Here is a 16,317-nt window from a genome sequence, read left to right as displayed (position 1 = left end):
CGGGAATGGCGCTCTACGTCATATTTTCAATTCCCGAATAAATTCGTGAATAGCAGTGAATGAGTTAACAATCCCATAAAAAATAGCAATTCAGTTGAAACGTGAGACAAATTGCAATCAGTATTGTGCGATTGAAATGTTTTTTGGGACTTATTGCGTGTTTGGTGAATCGGAACAATAGAGCACACCTGGAAAAGCTACTTTTAACTCTCACCCAAATCTTGTTGCACTATATTAACTAATGCCAAGCTAAAAACAGATCGGATCCTCTGAGATCCTTTTCTAAATAGAGCCTGCATGGATTCCTGTCGGACAAATCTACTTATGACCAATGAAGATCCTCAAGTCTCTGTGTCGCATTGCATCAAATGTTGACTTCGGCCAACTTGTGTGAATGATGAGTTAAGACGTGGTAATGTTAAGTGCTGAGGGAATCTATGTTCTTAGCATTCTAGCCTGCACCGTGGAAAAGTGACATAACAGCTCAGACCCCGCACACTTTTGTCACCCGGGATTAGCTTCCCTGCCTTCACTGCCTGTGTGTGTGCTGTTCTTCCATGTAGGATCCGACGACTTCACTGCTGCCATTGTGGAAAAGGCATCCTGCGCCTCACTGCAGGATTGCCCAAGACGCTTGGTAAACACAGGAAATACAAAGCCCCTAAATGCATCCCTACTGTGTTTGAAGGACTGCCATGACAACACATAGGGGATCGCCTGGAGAGCTGGGCTGTTTGTTAGCTGGAGACACACTGAGATATGTCCAAGCTGTTCCCTCATGTGCAATAGGGTGTAACTTTATCTTGTAGACTGTCTGTCAAAGTAAGAAGGGCCTCACCTCAAAGACTTGACATTTGTTTGAGAGCCCTGTGAAAAAAAAATGCCTGGATTAAAAAAATAAATAAATAAAATTCTAAAAATATAAATATTTTAGATCTATGTGTTCAATTTTATGGCGGGAGACCGTGATGTATTAACTAACAACCCCCTGGATTTTGACAAATGATATTCTCTGGCATTTGTTTTGCATGAGCATGGATTCCTCCTGCCAGATGAGCCACCTTTTTTTCCATAGACCAAACAAAAGGTCATCTGGGTTCCACATCTGAGTCGAAGGAGCATAAACAACCCCTTCCCCCCCACCCCTCCACACAAACACAGACACACGCACGCACGCACACACAACAACGTGGGTTTTCTCCGGGTACTCTGGTTTGCTCCCACATTCCAAAAACATTCATTACTGGTTATTGGATTGGATTTACCTTTTTTTGTCTCGCAGTGGAGAAATTTACATTTCACTGCAGCAAAGTGATGAAAGGAAGATGAAAGGAAAGAAAGACATAGAAAAACAAAATACAGGAGCTGCTGGAAAGGCTTTAAAGGACCACCAACACCATTTTTTTGGTTCCTAACTGACATCAGAAAAACGTTTTATAGCATCTAAAATACCCAAAACACGCAGGCTGATATTTTTAGTCAAATGCAAAACACCAATAAAAATGACTTAAAGTGTCCCAAAACTACTTCAAAATGACCTCGGAAATGGCGAGTTTCAGAAGGTCCCCCCCCCCTTGTTAGTGACGTCACGCCAGGACGTCTTTCCTTGCTCTAGAATCAAAACAATGGCTTCAGATTCGGAGAAGATGATTTCTTGTTACTCATCCAGTTATGAATATGATTCAAATAGTTCTGAAGAGGAAAGCATACATGTTTGCAATCGATGAGTCCTTTCGTATCATTTTGAGGCGTCTGGACTCCAATGTAGCTCCCAGAAAATGCACAAAATGGCGCTCAAGCTCCATTGGAAATGGGCTATTTATGTGTTTTCCTTCTATATTTGCCATCAACACGGATCAACACGATGTTTTCAGACCAAACAAAGTACCCAAAATGTGTTGTGTGTCGATTTTTCGGTCAGGGCCGTTCCTGACGTGACGTCACGTCAGGAATCGTCACCAACTCGAAAACAAGACTTCCTGAATATTCAGTGCGAGTCTTAAAACGTAAAATATAGCTAAATGCGGTGGAATCTATGTAAAATACGCTCAGTAGAAGTCATTTGAAGTGATTTTACAAATTATGGACACAACTTGCCCGGGGCGTCGGTTGTCCTTTAAGGGAACACTTTTGGATTGGATTGCATTAGGTTAGCCTTTATTAGTCTCGCAGTGGAGACATTTCCATTTCACAGCAGCAAATTTATGGAAGTAAGAGGAAAGAAAAGGAAGAAGTAGAAAAACAAAATACTATTATTATTATCATTACAGGTCCCTGGAATAATTTCAAATTAAATTTCAAGCTACAACTAAAATATCCAATTATAGTTAGCAGGTGCGCAATTATGATATCGTACTTCACAGACTTCCCTCTGCCGTAGTGGCACATTATCGTAAGAAGCATTAGCAGTTCCATGTTTCTCTCTATTGCTGTTTTTTTTTTTTGATAATGTCATCCTCCGAGTGGGTTGAATTTGGTGTGGTTTTGGCACAATCCTGCTATACTCTTTGAAGTGGATAAATGGTTTGCCCAACTGAACTGTTGCTGTGGTGTTGAAAATGACATGCTGTATGAGGATCAAAAAAGGACATGGAGGAACCTACTATATGTAATGGAGGCAGACTTAGGACAGGCAGTATTGCAGTCCAATAATTCAGTGCTCCTTTTATGCTTCTCTGCGGGGTATCCACAGAACATTGCAACACAAGTCAAATGCTGAGACTGTCTCTCTTGCTTCATCCTTTCTTTTGTTTACCTTTCAGTGTTTTCATTACTGTCATTTTGCAGCGGATGTTTTAACTTTTATGGCTCTCACAGAGGGACAATATGCCTGTGGAGATTGTTAAGCGCAAATGAAAAGGGTTGGGCATTGATCTCACTAAAGTGCACATTGCACACATCCCGAATCAATGGGATAGATCTGCCAGGGAGTCATGAGAGCGTGGGTGTCAACCTTTATTAAATGACGACTGTCGAATGGTTGTGCGCAGCCTGACTGGAGCCTAAGACCTGTCACCGTGCCTGCCATATTTTCCTCTTACTTTTATGATTGCAGTATTTACAAAGTGGCGCCGACCACATAATGAGGTCATGTAGCGGATGAGTAATGCGACGCTTTGAACTGGAACATCTAAGGTTATTTGCATGTTCAATCGATGCTTTTTTTTTAATTTACCAAATAGTGTCTTGAGATGCAGTTTGTGTTGTCTCATGATCTCTTGTGACTAACCCTGCTCTTTGGTATTTGATTCCAAAATGTTATTGAGCCTTCACCACAAACCAAGCATGTGGTTTGCCAACGATTCTTTGAAGTGAAATCTTGACCTCATCGAGATCTGTAGAATCTCTCTCACCAGCAATATTTCCTCTCAGGGGAGACATGCTGCGGCGCAAGTGAAGCTCATCTGTTTTGATTTTAATGTCTGAAATGCCTCATTCAAAAAGATGAGGGAGCTCAGTTGCAAGCTGTCCTCTGAGATCCTCTAAATCCTGGCCTTCATGTGTAAATCCCTCAACAAAACTAGTCAAAAGTGTCACACTGGGTTGTCCTGTTCAAAGAAACATTGGGGTCAAACCTGCTGGGTCAACCTGTTTAAAAGTAACAAAGTTAGCCCCAAACTAACCCCATTTTCTCGAGGAACACATGGGGCCCCGGATCGACTGTCATTCTCTACCATACTCCAGACCTGTTGTGATTTACTGCATGGGTACACAGCCCATATAAACATATCATCCACACGTCACCATTCATCCCTCCGGGGGTCGTTTCACTGAGCTCTGGGTCCAGAATGTGGAGATTTATCCATCTCTGTTCTTAACATCATGGAACATCAGCCATGACCAGCACAGAAAATTCCACCATCTGTGCCAGTAGCGAAATAAATCAAAAACATAAGGATTGGTTTATCTTGAAGCACATTCACTGTCAGGTGTTAATGTTTATCTTAACAGCCGTAAAAGGAAGTTTAGTTGCCACCCCTTTATTTGTCTTATTTATGCCAGGAAGCAGTCGTGCAAACTGTCAGGTGAAGATAAAGGAAGCGTCACCATATGTTGTTTGTCGTACCGCTTTGAAATACATCTCAACATACATTATATCTTATTTTAAAATTTAATGAATGAGAAACAGATACTTTCCATGTCCTCCTACAGGACTATCCAAAATGGGAGTCTGCTGAATCTGCTTTTTTTCTGCTCACATCACAAGATAAAGTTTCTTCTATTCCCAGTACAAAAGGTTACGGCCCGCCTTCGCACATAACTTACATTGAGTCATATTTCGAGGAAGCATTTATCAGTTTGATGTATCCAAAATACAATACCATTCACCATTTCAAACTTTTGACCTATTTACAGTATCTAGACTATATACTTGATTTCCAACAACTCATGACATTGTTCTATAAACTGCTACTCTTGTGTGTTTCTACATATGGAATTATTCAAACACACCGTGATTTGACGACAATAATTATCTGTGTTCGATACGTCCGGGTAGACAGTGACAGCTGTCTGAACGTCTGTGTGCAGAGACTCGATACTAGCGTGGAGGATCAGTCTGTTCCCCACATGACCCCTGACCTCTGCACTGAGAGAGGGGCGGTTTGTCCAAATCACTCAAGAGACAAGACCTGAGGGAGTCTTGCAAGTTGTTAGTGGAGTCGGCTGAGATTAACTTTGTATGCATCACGGTATCATGTTTGTTTTTTTGTTTTTTTTAGGGGAGAATGAGGTGTAAACATAGTGAAACGGACACTAATGAAAACAAATGAAACCACATCACAAACATCCAGAATAATGATTCTGACTGTGTGCATGTCAGGGAAAAAAAATCTCCAGCAATCTCTCAATGAGGGGAATCTTTCCACCACACCTGTGAGCTCTAATCCGTTTTATCTGGGGAGAGGAAGCAAACCACTAACAATACCGGTGAGACAAAAGCAAAACAGCCATACAGCAATTTTGACTCCAAGGAAATGTCGCACTTTGCCAATTAATAAGCCACTTTCCGCTGCAGCATAAAATTTAGCTGGACAGTCTTCCATGATTTGGAAAATATATTGTTGTGTACATGGAATTATATCTGGATGGACTCTAGATTATGAATGTGATTTTATCATGTCATACAACAGGAGATATATTCCTTTAAAATATGATATGAATCTAGAATTACATGGCATATATATATGTTGATTTTGTGACTGAAATGAATAGGATATTGTCATTTTTAGACTTAACAGCTGAGTCATCATTTCACAATATACTTCCACTGGATAGAGAGAATCAGGTAAAAAAATGAAATCAATCTTAAATGGCTGCCTTTACAGCAGCTCCTGTATTTTGTTTTTCTACTTCTTTCTTTCCTTTCCTCTTCCTTTCATCACTTTGCTGCTGTGAAATGTAAATTTCTCCACTGCGAGACTCATAAAGGCAAATCATATCCAATCCAAATATTTTAATCAGTGTTCATCTTGAGTGAATTAGGCCTTGTTTTGTTCAAGCAGCCATTGTAAAAGTGCTTACAGAGCATTTAGGGATTCTTGTTGATGCAAAGCAGCCACATGTGAAGGACAGCCAAATAGTATGAAGGAAGGAAGCAGAGAGATATTCAATAGTTTGGTCCTTCATGCTGCTTTTATATTTCTTTGAAACTAACAACTTTATTAAAAATTCATTGTGGCATCATAAGTGTTATCATTTAAATTCTCCTGGACATATAGGAGCAGTATTAATGTTGTTCACTCAAAGCATCTCTGGAGGAGAAAAAAGGGGCATATGTCAAGAAGAATTTACGTCGGAAGGTGAGGGCCTTGTTACTGGCCATATGGGAGCAGAAAGGAGTGCCATGGGGGCGGAGGTACATGGTGGGTCCCATGTTCTCCTGTCATTCTGATCTTATCAGGGGGCCTATCCAAGAGGAGGACCAGCTGACACTCTAACCTCGCTTTTGATGTCCTCTTCCAAAACTCACACTCACTATTTCAGAGCTAACAAAGTCTTGTTTTTGTTTCGTGGCTCTGTTGGCGGTTAAAGTAGACGAATCCCACAGTCGAGAAAAATTCAAGATAAAGCAAAATCAGTCAACCCCCTGCACACTTTTGCTGGCACAGTTGAAGTTGCGTTCAAACTATTAATGCTCCGCCATCCATTTTTCAGTGGCCCTCAACTGCCTCCAAAAAATATTCATATAAACGACCAGGAAAAATGACATTTGAGGTGGGCCAGAAGGTCAGTCAAATGACTCATTTATGTTTGAATGCTGTGAAATGTAAATTTCTCCACTGTGAGACTAATAAAGGCATATCCAATCCAATCCAATCCAATGTTTATTAAAATAAGACAATTCAAAAATTGGCCCTTTCATCCTTCCATTTTTCTGTATGCAGCCCTCAATCGAAAAAGTTTGGTCACCCCTGGTTTAAAGGACAACCAACACCTCCGGACAAGTTGTGTCCATAATTTGTAAAATCACTTCAAATGACTTCTACTGAGCGTATTTTACAAAGATTCCACTGCATATAGCTATATTTTACGTTTTAAGATGTGCACTGAATATTCAGGAAGTCTTGTTTTCGAGTCGATGACGATGCCTGACGTGACGTCACATCTGGAACGCCCCTGACCGAGAAAGCGACACGCAATGCATTTTGGGTACTTTGTTTGATCTGAAAACTTTGTGTTGATCCGTGTTGATGGCAAAATTAGAAGGACAACACATAAACAACATGGTGAATGAATGATGAATGATGGTGAATCGTTGTGTGTTGCACCAATACTACTATTTGATACTAGTTCACACAAATACCCAGCAGACAAATCAGCCCATTTCCAACAGAGGTTGGGCGCCATTTTGTGCATTTTCTGGGATGCTACATTGGACTCCTGACGGCTCGAATTGATACGGGAGGACTTCTTTATTCGATTGCAAACATTTATGCTTTCCTCTTCAGAACTATTTGAATCATATTCATAACTGGATAAGTAACAAAAAAGCATCTTCTCTGAATCTGAAGCCATTGTTTTGATTCTAGAGGAAGGCAAGACGTCCTGGCATCACGCCACGAACAAGGGGCGGGACCTTCTGAAACTCGACATCTCCGAGGTCATTTTGAAGTAGTTTTGGGACAATTTAAGTCATTTTTATTGGTGTTTTGCATTTGACTAAAAATATCAGCCTGCGTGTTTTGGGTATTTTAGATGCTATAAAACGTTTTTCTGATGTCAGTTAGGAAACAAAAAAATGGTGTCGGTTGTCCTTTAAAGCCCTCAGGCCTAACAAAAGAGAGACAATCCTCTGAAGTGACACAGGACATCCTGCTCATAAAACAGTCAGGACATCCTAACAGAGAAACTGAGTCTGATAATGGAGGAAGCACCATGCAGTCAAGAGATACACCCAACTAGTTCTCTTGATGAGCGCATAACCCAAACGCACTGTGTAATCCCACTGTTTCTGGGAAAATGGAGTGATTATTTTTGCCTACTCAAGCTCAAACCATTGCATTAGATAGACCTTTGTACCTTCAAAATGTTTTATGAATGTTTTGGGAAGATTTATGGATAACATCTTGTAGAATTTATATAAGGCATAATTCTAGGGCCCATTTGGTTTGTATGCTCACAATAGTTCCTTGGCTTGGCTGCAAAGGTTAGAACCAAACACTACTTTGCATACATGTGCAGGGATTTTCTCTTGTAGACAATTGCTTTGCAGGGGCATCTGCACTCACATTGCCCTCTGTCGCCGTGAGTGCGTGCTCTCCACGGATTGCGAACTTTTGAACCACCCCTTGACCACAGCTTGAAGTGAGTTGAAACAATGGTAAGCAAACACCGTGGAGTGAATGAAGGGATTAGCTATTAAATGACAGGATGTACTTAAAGAGGAGCAGGTGGTGGTAAAGGAATCGCCTGCTATGCCTTTAGATGAGTCGGACAGCCATGAAAGTCTTTTGGCTCGTTCACCATTTGCTTTGGCCTTCGTGGCTGCGCATGTCTCAATCTTTTCCCAGTTTACTTTCTGTGTCTTCAAATATCTGGTCTGTATCTCCATTGTGTACTTGTACACAACCAAAGAAGCCTTCTCCTTAGCAGCAGACAATTGACATTCATGAGATTGGACATTCCAGTTCAGCACCATTCATATGTACCGTCTTCTTGACAAAAGACAAGATAAAACTCATCCCCAATAAGGAAGTTTTGCAAAAGGGAGTGTATCTTAATGTAATTCGGTTCGTAACAAATTTAAAATACACCAAACTCAACAGGTCTATAAAAATGATTCATTCATTCATTCATTGATTCATTTGCTCAAGTAAAAAATACCTACTATACCATACAGTGCACAGTATTCCAGTAGTTATATACAGTAAAGTCTCGTTATATCGATATTCAAGGGAGTCTGAAAAAATATCGATATAACCGGGACTATCGATATATCCGACCCTGTTTGCATGTAATTTTCTCCGTGCGTGCATAGAAATAGTATCGATATAACCGGGACTATCGATATATCCGATATCGATATAACGAGACTTTACTGTACTTTGTTCATTAGCAGACTTTAAAGAAATGAATTACTTTATGCAATATGATTTGTCATGTCTTTTTTTATGATGATACTCGCGCAGCGTGTTCTACCAAAGAGAAATTCCTTGTCTGTTCTACTGAATTTGCCAATAAAGACGATTCTGATTCAGATTCTGATTCTCCACAAGGCATGATGTATGGTATGATATATTTGCCATTGCCAGTCTAAAGCTGTACAATCATGAGTTTCTGTGCTTCTCCCAGAATCCACGCCTATAAAATCACCCACCTTCACTGTTCCAGGCTTTTCTATGAAGAAAGTCATATGGCTTTTCATGCCGCCCAGTCGGACTGAAGAAATCTTCACAAACCAGAAACAGTGACTGCAAGATAAGGACATACAATGTTCAATTATTGAAAACAGTCTTGCAATTATTTCAAAGGTACAGTAATTGCTCCAGTGGAAACAAAGATAAATGATGACGAGAGGGAGCAAAGAGAGCCTGGAGACTGACTGAGAAGAGCTGTTATAAATTAGGATTTGGGTTTACCTGATCCTCACGTAAGAGGAGAAGCTCTCCTACATCTGTGATTCAACTCAACCTAGCCAAAGTTTAATTAGCACCTGTCTGCGGCACACCCTTTGTTTTTCTTACTCCTCTCTGTGGTCCTTTGTCGTTTGTTTGCAATGTTGTTCTTGATTCACAGTTGTCACATTGTCACAAATTGGTTAATGTGGTGTGGCAGTACACCATTATTTTTTTGCTTTGTCTCACATCTTTTTGACAGTGGAAATATACTTTGACTGTCATGCTAACAACAAGAGTCGTAGCCCAGTGACCTTATGTGTAACTTGTAATAAGATCAATGTCCAAAGCAGCTCAGTGACATGCGTTGTGATGACTTAAGTGATCATCTGTCCCGGTACTAAGAGTGCTTTTAATGAGACTTTTACCTATTTATAGAGGTGCGGTTCGTTCTGTCTTTACTTTGGCAAGTAGCTGTGAAATTCCCACCAGTCTTTGTGGTGTCAGCACAAAAGCCTATGATATTGATGAGAACTGACATCTGCACATGTGTGTTCTTGCATTTGATGTCAGAGTCAGAGCGGCTGAACAACAGTCTGTGGAATGAGATCCCGGACGACATCTGGAGTCCTTCATTATGTCTTGACAGGCATCCATGGGGAGTATTTTGGAAAGAGGCTAACACTTTGAATACAAAATACTTCCACGAGTAACTTCATGTCCTATGATATTGACATACTTTTGTTCTAAAATATTCAAGATCGTTGTATACACATCTAAACAATTAAGATCCTGGTGTTTTAAACCCAGACTGTTGTTAACCCAAGATATATTGCTCCAGTAAAAAAAGTATTTATTTGCAGTTTTATTTCCGCTTAACAGAAGAATGTAGTTTCATCAGCTGTAGATCAGTGAAAAAAAGGGAAAGTAAAACAGATCTGCTGAACGTGAAGAAAAGAAGACACCAGAACCCGCAAAGATATATAAAAGGCCCCCTCTGACGCCCCTTTTGAAGATGTCCTTGGAGATGAGACGGCAATACAGCTGCAAAGGTCAGCCAGCACACAAGGTCAAACTGACACGGTCCCGCTTCACCCAACATCAAAGTTAAATTCAGCTTCCTCTGAGCCTGCTTGAAAACAGCAGCTCTAATCCCACCAAGGTCTCGCTGTCACCCGCATGGGGAGGACAGAGGGCGTACAAACCCCCAAGTAGTTGATTCAGGTGAAGCAATTTGTAGAATTTAAAACATTAACTTTGATGTGAATTGAGGCCTTTGCACTTTGGACCCGCATCTTGTGATGCGTAAAAAGTAAGAGTTGCCCTTCAGTGTGCACTTTGACTCTGAGACGTTTTCCTTCTTGAAGTGCAAATGGTTCTGAAAGAAGAGTGGGACAAGCGCAGGCTGAAAAAGAATTAAACACTGGCCTTTGTAGTGATTATAGCTGCAGGGAACACTACTTTAAAGTAAATTTGATGAAGTATGCCATTCCTACTAGCTACGTCAAAAATTCAGCTCACAAAATGTTTTTTTTGCTGGGAGAAAATGTTCTTACATGTGACCACAGGAGTCATATCTGTTTGCCCTTCAATAATTTACCTTCACTTGCTTTAGAAATCTGTTGAATTTCAATTCATTTTGAACGCATTATTGGGATCCACCAACATTGTCAACCATCTAATGTCTTTTTTGCAGCTCAGCGACAATAGGTATACGTTGTCATTCCTCCTCCATCCTATACCCACTGATTGTTTTAAAAGTAAAAGCAAGAACTCAGATATATCCGCTGTCAGTAACTCCCTTGAAATGCCCATCGTATGCGGTTAGTTATCTTTCCCGCTTCAACGCAAATTTGAATATCCGCATACTGTTCCACTCCACAACTAATTAAGAATGGCTGTCTGGGTCGAATGTTGAATCTGCGATTTATTAAGCAAACAGATGGTCTGAATCAGGAAACCAGATAAGGAGCTGTTACAGATATCTGTGCTAAATTGGTTAGCCTCTGCAGGATGTTTGTTAGGATCAAGACGTCTAGATTTCAAAAGCATGATAGTCAGCGGAATGTTGTTTATTCACATCTAACGGCTAATAGTTCAAGCTAAAGCAGAATCAATCAAACCCATAGTTAAATGTGATTGTATAAATAAACGTTAAAGTAAAGGGTTTATTAAAAGGCCAATGCAAGCTGATTCAATATTCATCAATTGGTAGTTTATTATAAGAAACATTGATTGTTAGTCAGAGGAAATAAACATTTGCTTGAAATAATGTCAGAATGATTTGTCAATGGCCACATTTTTATGACTAACATGAAATCTTAAACTAGGACGCGTGCATTGAGAAAGGAATTATATTTATGATATATTTACAAAAAAAGTGTATAAATGTGTTACACAAGCATGCTTTTTTACACACAGACAACACATACGCTCATAATTTTTTTTTTCAATGAAAGCACAATGAAAAACAATCATTGCCCTGAAAAAAGAAGGGTGCTGCAAGAAGTTTGATCATTCTGATAAAGTTCACGCAGTTCTTAGTTTTTCTTCCCTCAGTGACAAATATGTTGCCTCGGGTATTACACCAGGGTCATGACCTTCAGCGAGGCAGGCTGAAAGCGCCGAATCTTCTTTTTTAGGGCTCGTGAAGCTTTGATGCGGCAAGCTGAGGGCTCCGTTCGTGGGAGTTGCTGCAGGGTTTTTCCAGCTGCAGTGGGCCCCACAGAAGCTTGGGCCCATACCAGGTCACCCTCCTCCTCAAGGCTATCCAGATGGTCTCCATCCTCCGTGGACAGACTGCTGTCAGAATCAGAAAAGGATTGGAAACTCTGGCTGGATTCACTATCCCCAAAGCGATTGGTGGTGTTATCGCTCATCTCCCCGTCGCTGCTTGCAGCGATGGTGGAGTGAAACAGTGACATGCACTCAGCTGAGTACTCCGACTCGCATCGAGGTGGGTAGTGGTTGGCCGTATGATAGGGTGCTGGAGGGTATTTGGCATTGAGTTTGGTATTGAATGAGTTAGATGACATGGAGGACACGAAGCGATGATGAGGTCCGATCCACTGCCCTGTCTTGGCATTGATATTGCGGTGTAAACGCACATTCCCTTGTATTTGTGCAAAGACTTCTTTTGACCTCTGTTGTTGAGCAGACAAAGCTTGGAACTTCTCCCCATCATATAACCACTTGGCAGCCGCTTGTCTCTTCTTCTTCTGCTCCGCAGGCAGCTCATACTCCTCACATTGCAATCTGCGGCTTTTGCACCACTTGGTAGCAGCTGAAGCAGGGTGTGTCTTTGGATGGACCTTGTGGGTATAGATTATTCCAGGGCCACACTGGCTGGAGTCTGAGCCTGAACCTTGCTTGTGCTCCTCGATTGGACAGCAAGGGTATTTATGGATGATCTTCCCCTTTCCTGGTCTTCTACACCCGTTGGATTCTCTAGTTCGTTCGGCAGATGAGCAGAGGTGCTGTTGCCTCAAAGCTCGAGGCCTTTCATTGGTCCTTCGTTTGGATTTCACGGCTTTGATTTTACGATCGGCTTGTTTCACCTTGACCCTCTGACTTCCAGCAGGAACAAATTTAGCATGAACAAACCGGGGGGAGCCAATGTGGTCATTTTGCGCCTCAACAATTTGACTCTCCTCTGCGCTTGAACTGTGCGACATGACTTGTCTTTGTCTGTGAGCCTTCTTCTCTATGGGACTTGTTTTTAGGCAATCTCCACATATATTTTCTGTGTGGCCTCTAGGTACAAAATCAACATGAGTTTTGTCTGACTTGATCAGGGATGAAGTTGTGACCTCATCAGAGCTGTACTCCCCCATTACAGCAGGATAGCGATGCCTATAGGAAACCTCCTGAGGTCTCAAAGGCTGTTGGTGTCCTGCGTTATCAGTTGTTTCTTGACCGGAATGCGTTATGCAGTGTCTCTTCTGTTCATTATCTAGCCCTATGATGTTTGTGGCTTGAGTTGGTTGAGGTTGAGGAAGAGATACAGGTTTCTGAGGACACAGAGTTACGACTTCAGGTGGTTTCCTTTGATATGTACCGTGTGTCTGCATAGCCTCGGGTGTCATTTGAATGTGGGATTTGTTGGAGCTGCCATGGAGGAGCTTGTCAATGTAACCCAGGGTCTTGCTATCATAGCCCATTTCGGTACTCTGGAACGTGTCAGAATCACTTGCTGGAGGCTTGTCGGTATTTGCAGCTATTGCTGATTCCCCACCGTGGAAAAAGATAGGACTTTGGAGCGCGACAGCATGCAAAGGGCTTGGGTACTGATACCACTCAATTCCATTTCGGGAGATTAAATTGCTCTGGAATTTGGGGTCTGTTGCAGGGATCTTGGGAATTGGGCACATTGGAGGTTTCCGAGCATCTATGGGTTTATAGCTCAGTGGTTGAGTTATCATCTTGTCGAGGTCTCCTGGGAAACACAGGAAGCATAAAACAAGAATTAACATTTCATATGACACTTGAAATTTTGTGCGGATGCATAAAGACAGCATTTAAAGTACGTGACTCATCAAAAGTGTAAATATAGATAACAGTGTGATTAACTCATTGACTGCCATTCACAAATGTATTGGAGAATTGAAAATATGACGTAGAGCGCCATTCCCGAATTTGTTCAGGTTTTATTTTTTCATGCTTGGGTGCCGATGAAGTGTTGGCCACGGCCTCTGGTAATGTTTTTTTTTCTGCAAGGGGGCAGCATTTCCCTTTTTCACATGTTAGCGCTCTGTTCCAGCTTCAGCTGTTGTTAAAGCACTATATAAACCAATATGTATGTCTTGCATTGTATTTTCGACAGCCACCCTCATTTCAAGCTCATATAACTCCAGACCCATATACTTTAGGAATTAACTTTTTTTTTCTGATAAAAGAAGAGTTTCAGGTATGTAACCGTGTATTGAATGTTTATGTAGTCCTAAAACGCAATATTCTATGGGTCTCGGAATTCAGGTGACAATGACAAAAACCCTGGCACCGGAGTGCACACATTTTTGCATGTCTTTTCAGACAACAAAAGACAAAGACAATAAATAAAGCATGAGTATCTAATGTTGTACTATAGTTTCAGTTAATTTGATGTGTTTTTAATCATGGAACAAAATGAGTGCTTGAGGAGTGCCTTACCTGTTGATACAGGTCTCGGCCGTCCATGTTCAGTGACAGTCGAATTTGCTCTGATCCTACTGCTTCCCAGATGAACTCCTGTTACTCGGGTAGGGTTGGAGTGGGTTGCACTTTCATCAGGTTGTAACGGTGGGCTAACTCGAGAATTAACCACACTTGTGGAAGGGAGAAGAAGGCTGGTCTGTGAGGATGATAGACACTCACTGTACACTGAGGTACAGGAGTTTGACAAGGAGCAAGAGCCACCATCACTGAGCTCGTAGAAACCTGGAGAGAGAGAGCAATTACGTAACACCGAAACTGAATTTACTCTTTGCTCCATGAATCTTTCAAGTGTACACACCTGAACTTGGTCTGCTATCACTCTCCATTTGCTCATTGGAAGCCTTGCTCACATCCAGCTTTAACTCATTTATTTGTTGGTCAAGCTGCTGCAGGTGAGACTTCAGTCCTACATCCTGTTTCCGAAGACGAGACTATAAGAAAAAAGAGATTCTTTCAGATAAACCCAGATACACAGGTTCAAGCACGGTCAGTGTTCATTTATATTTGAGTATTTAAAAAAAAAGCCAGAAACGCACAAAGACAACGACTGTACAGTCCTTAGAAAAAGAGGTGCTACTCAGCTGTGGGTGATGATTAACCCCAGCGGGACATGGGGGAGCATGGAAAAGCAGTGGTGGGTAATTCATTTCTCCCCCCACAGTAAAGGCTGTCCATTGTGTAAACTGCTTAGAGGAGTCAGGATTGGGGGCTGGGATCCAAGATTGTTTACTTTGCAGGCAAGGCATAGCGTTTACTGTTACAGTTGTTAACGGGGTGGAAAATACATACTTGTAAATCATGTTACTCATACATTTATTTTCTTGCATTGACAAGTGTAACTCTTTCATTAAATTTCTCTATATGGCTCCTGTAATTAACATGAGATATGAGAATGTTTGAGGTTTAACCCTCGCATTCATCACAAGTACAACAAATCATTGTTACTTCAGCGTGCATGGTAGTTCCCTGCTCGTTCTGAAAACGAGTATAACAGCAGCACACATGGCAAAACTTGTCGCTTGGACCTTCCTTTGCCAGTTGTCACAAACACTCATGATCACCACTGACTGTCACTGTTTACAAATGAAAGAACACGCCACTTAACACCATCCCGCGTTTTATTGTTTTGTATTTCCTGGCATTAGTGGTTAACGATTGCGACTGACGCCCACCACACCGCAGTCTACACCACAATACAATAGTTTGCTACAGCAATGAACCTGATTTATGACTCCATTCCTGTTTCCTAACTCCAGCTGAGTGCTTGAAAGTTTGCTAATAAACCAAAGGTATGCGAATCAGCTGATTGATAAATCGAAACGAAAGGATTTACATTCCAATATTTTAATTCATTTAAAAGAAACACATCAACGTGTAAGCAATTTAAGCAAGTTCTTACCAGCTGTTGCTTCAGGGCCGTGAGGGTCGCTTCCAACCGCTTCTCTTCGGCCCCCATCTTCTTGGCGTCCACCAAACCGGCGTGCACGCGACTGACCGGTTCTTCCCGGTCCACATTTAGCGCCCAGTTTACCATGTCGCCCTGTCTGTCCCGAAGCAAATGAAGCTCTTGCAACCCGGCTAAGGCGGCTTGGAGCCTCTCCCCCACCCTGCTACGGTCCATTCCCACTGCGGCGCTTATCATTCCCACGCATGAACCCTTAGCGCTCAGCATGCTAAAGGGGAGACACCGTGCATATCCAGACACGTCATACAACGAAGAAAAAGTCTCGACGACGGAAGGCCAATGACTGGTTTGGTCTACGTCTTACTCTTCACTGCTGCTGTTGACTTTCTTTGGGGTGTAACCTACCTGATGGAGATATTCTTGAGCTCACAGGAGGGATTGAAGCTCCCCCCACAGACCAAATGGCCTCGCTTCCTATTGGTTGGCCCCCGGACCCCATTCAACATCTGGTTTTAATCTTCCTTTTCAAGTGTTCCACGGAGCTGGCAGGCCACGCACCCAGATCCAAATAGTCCACCATTTAGTGTGATAGAGCTATTTCGATTTTTCATTCTGCTTCATACCAATTGTTCGGCCTTTATTAATATGACACTTTGCACATCC

At 41.7% G+C, this 16,317-nt stretch overlaps 1 protein-coding gene across 1 annotated transcript; it reads right to left on the bottom strand.

Moving 5' to 3' along the window:
* Positions 1–11,249: 11,249 nt before the first annotated feature.
* Positions 11,250–16,108, bottom strand: dact2 (dishevelled binding antagonist of beta catenin 2). Its single transcript, XM_089012618.1, has 4 exons — positions 15,649–16,108; positions 14,548–14,680; positions 14,205–14,471; positions 11,250–13,491 (listed from the first exon to the last, which is right to left on the bottom strand). Exons 1-4 carry the CDS (start codon positions 15,919–15,921, stop codon positions 11,639–11,641), a joined length of 2,526 nt encoding a protein of 841 aa, XP_088868744.1. The 5' UTR covers positions 15,922–16,108; the 3' UTR covers positions 11,250–11,638.
* Positions 16,109–16,317: the final 209 nt, after the last annotated feature.

Source organism: Hippocampus bargibanti, linkage group LG13 (genome assembly GCF_051943395.1).
Source record: "Hippocampus bargibanti isolate YZ-2025 linkage group LG13, ASM5194339v1, whole genome shotgun sequence".
NCBI classification, from domain to species: Eukaryota; Metazoa; Chordata; class Actinopteri; order Syngnathiformes; family Syngnathidae; genus Hippocampus; species Hippocampus bargibanti.
This window is presented reverse-complemented; position numbering and strand designations above follow the sequence as displayed.

Bases quoted from the DNA above. Each gene is read 5' to 3' on its own strand.
- dact2 (XM_089012618.1), bottom strand. From the start codon at position 15,921: ATGCTGAGCGCTAAGGGTTCATGCGTGGGAATGATAAGCGCCGCAGTG. The intron at 14,681-15,648 runs GTAAGAACTTGC...TTTTTCTTATAG, and splicing joins CGGCCCTGAAGCAACAGCTG to TCTCGTCTTCGGAAACAGGA. The intron at 13,492-14,204 runs GTAAGGCACTCC...TGTGTTTCCCAG, and splicing joins GCCGAGACCTGTATCAACAG to GAGACCTCGACAAGATGATA.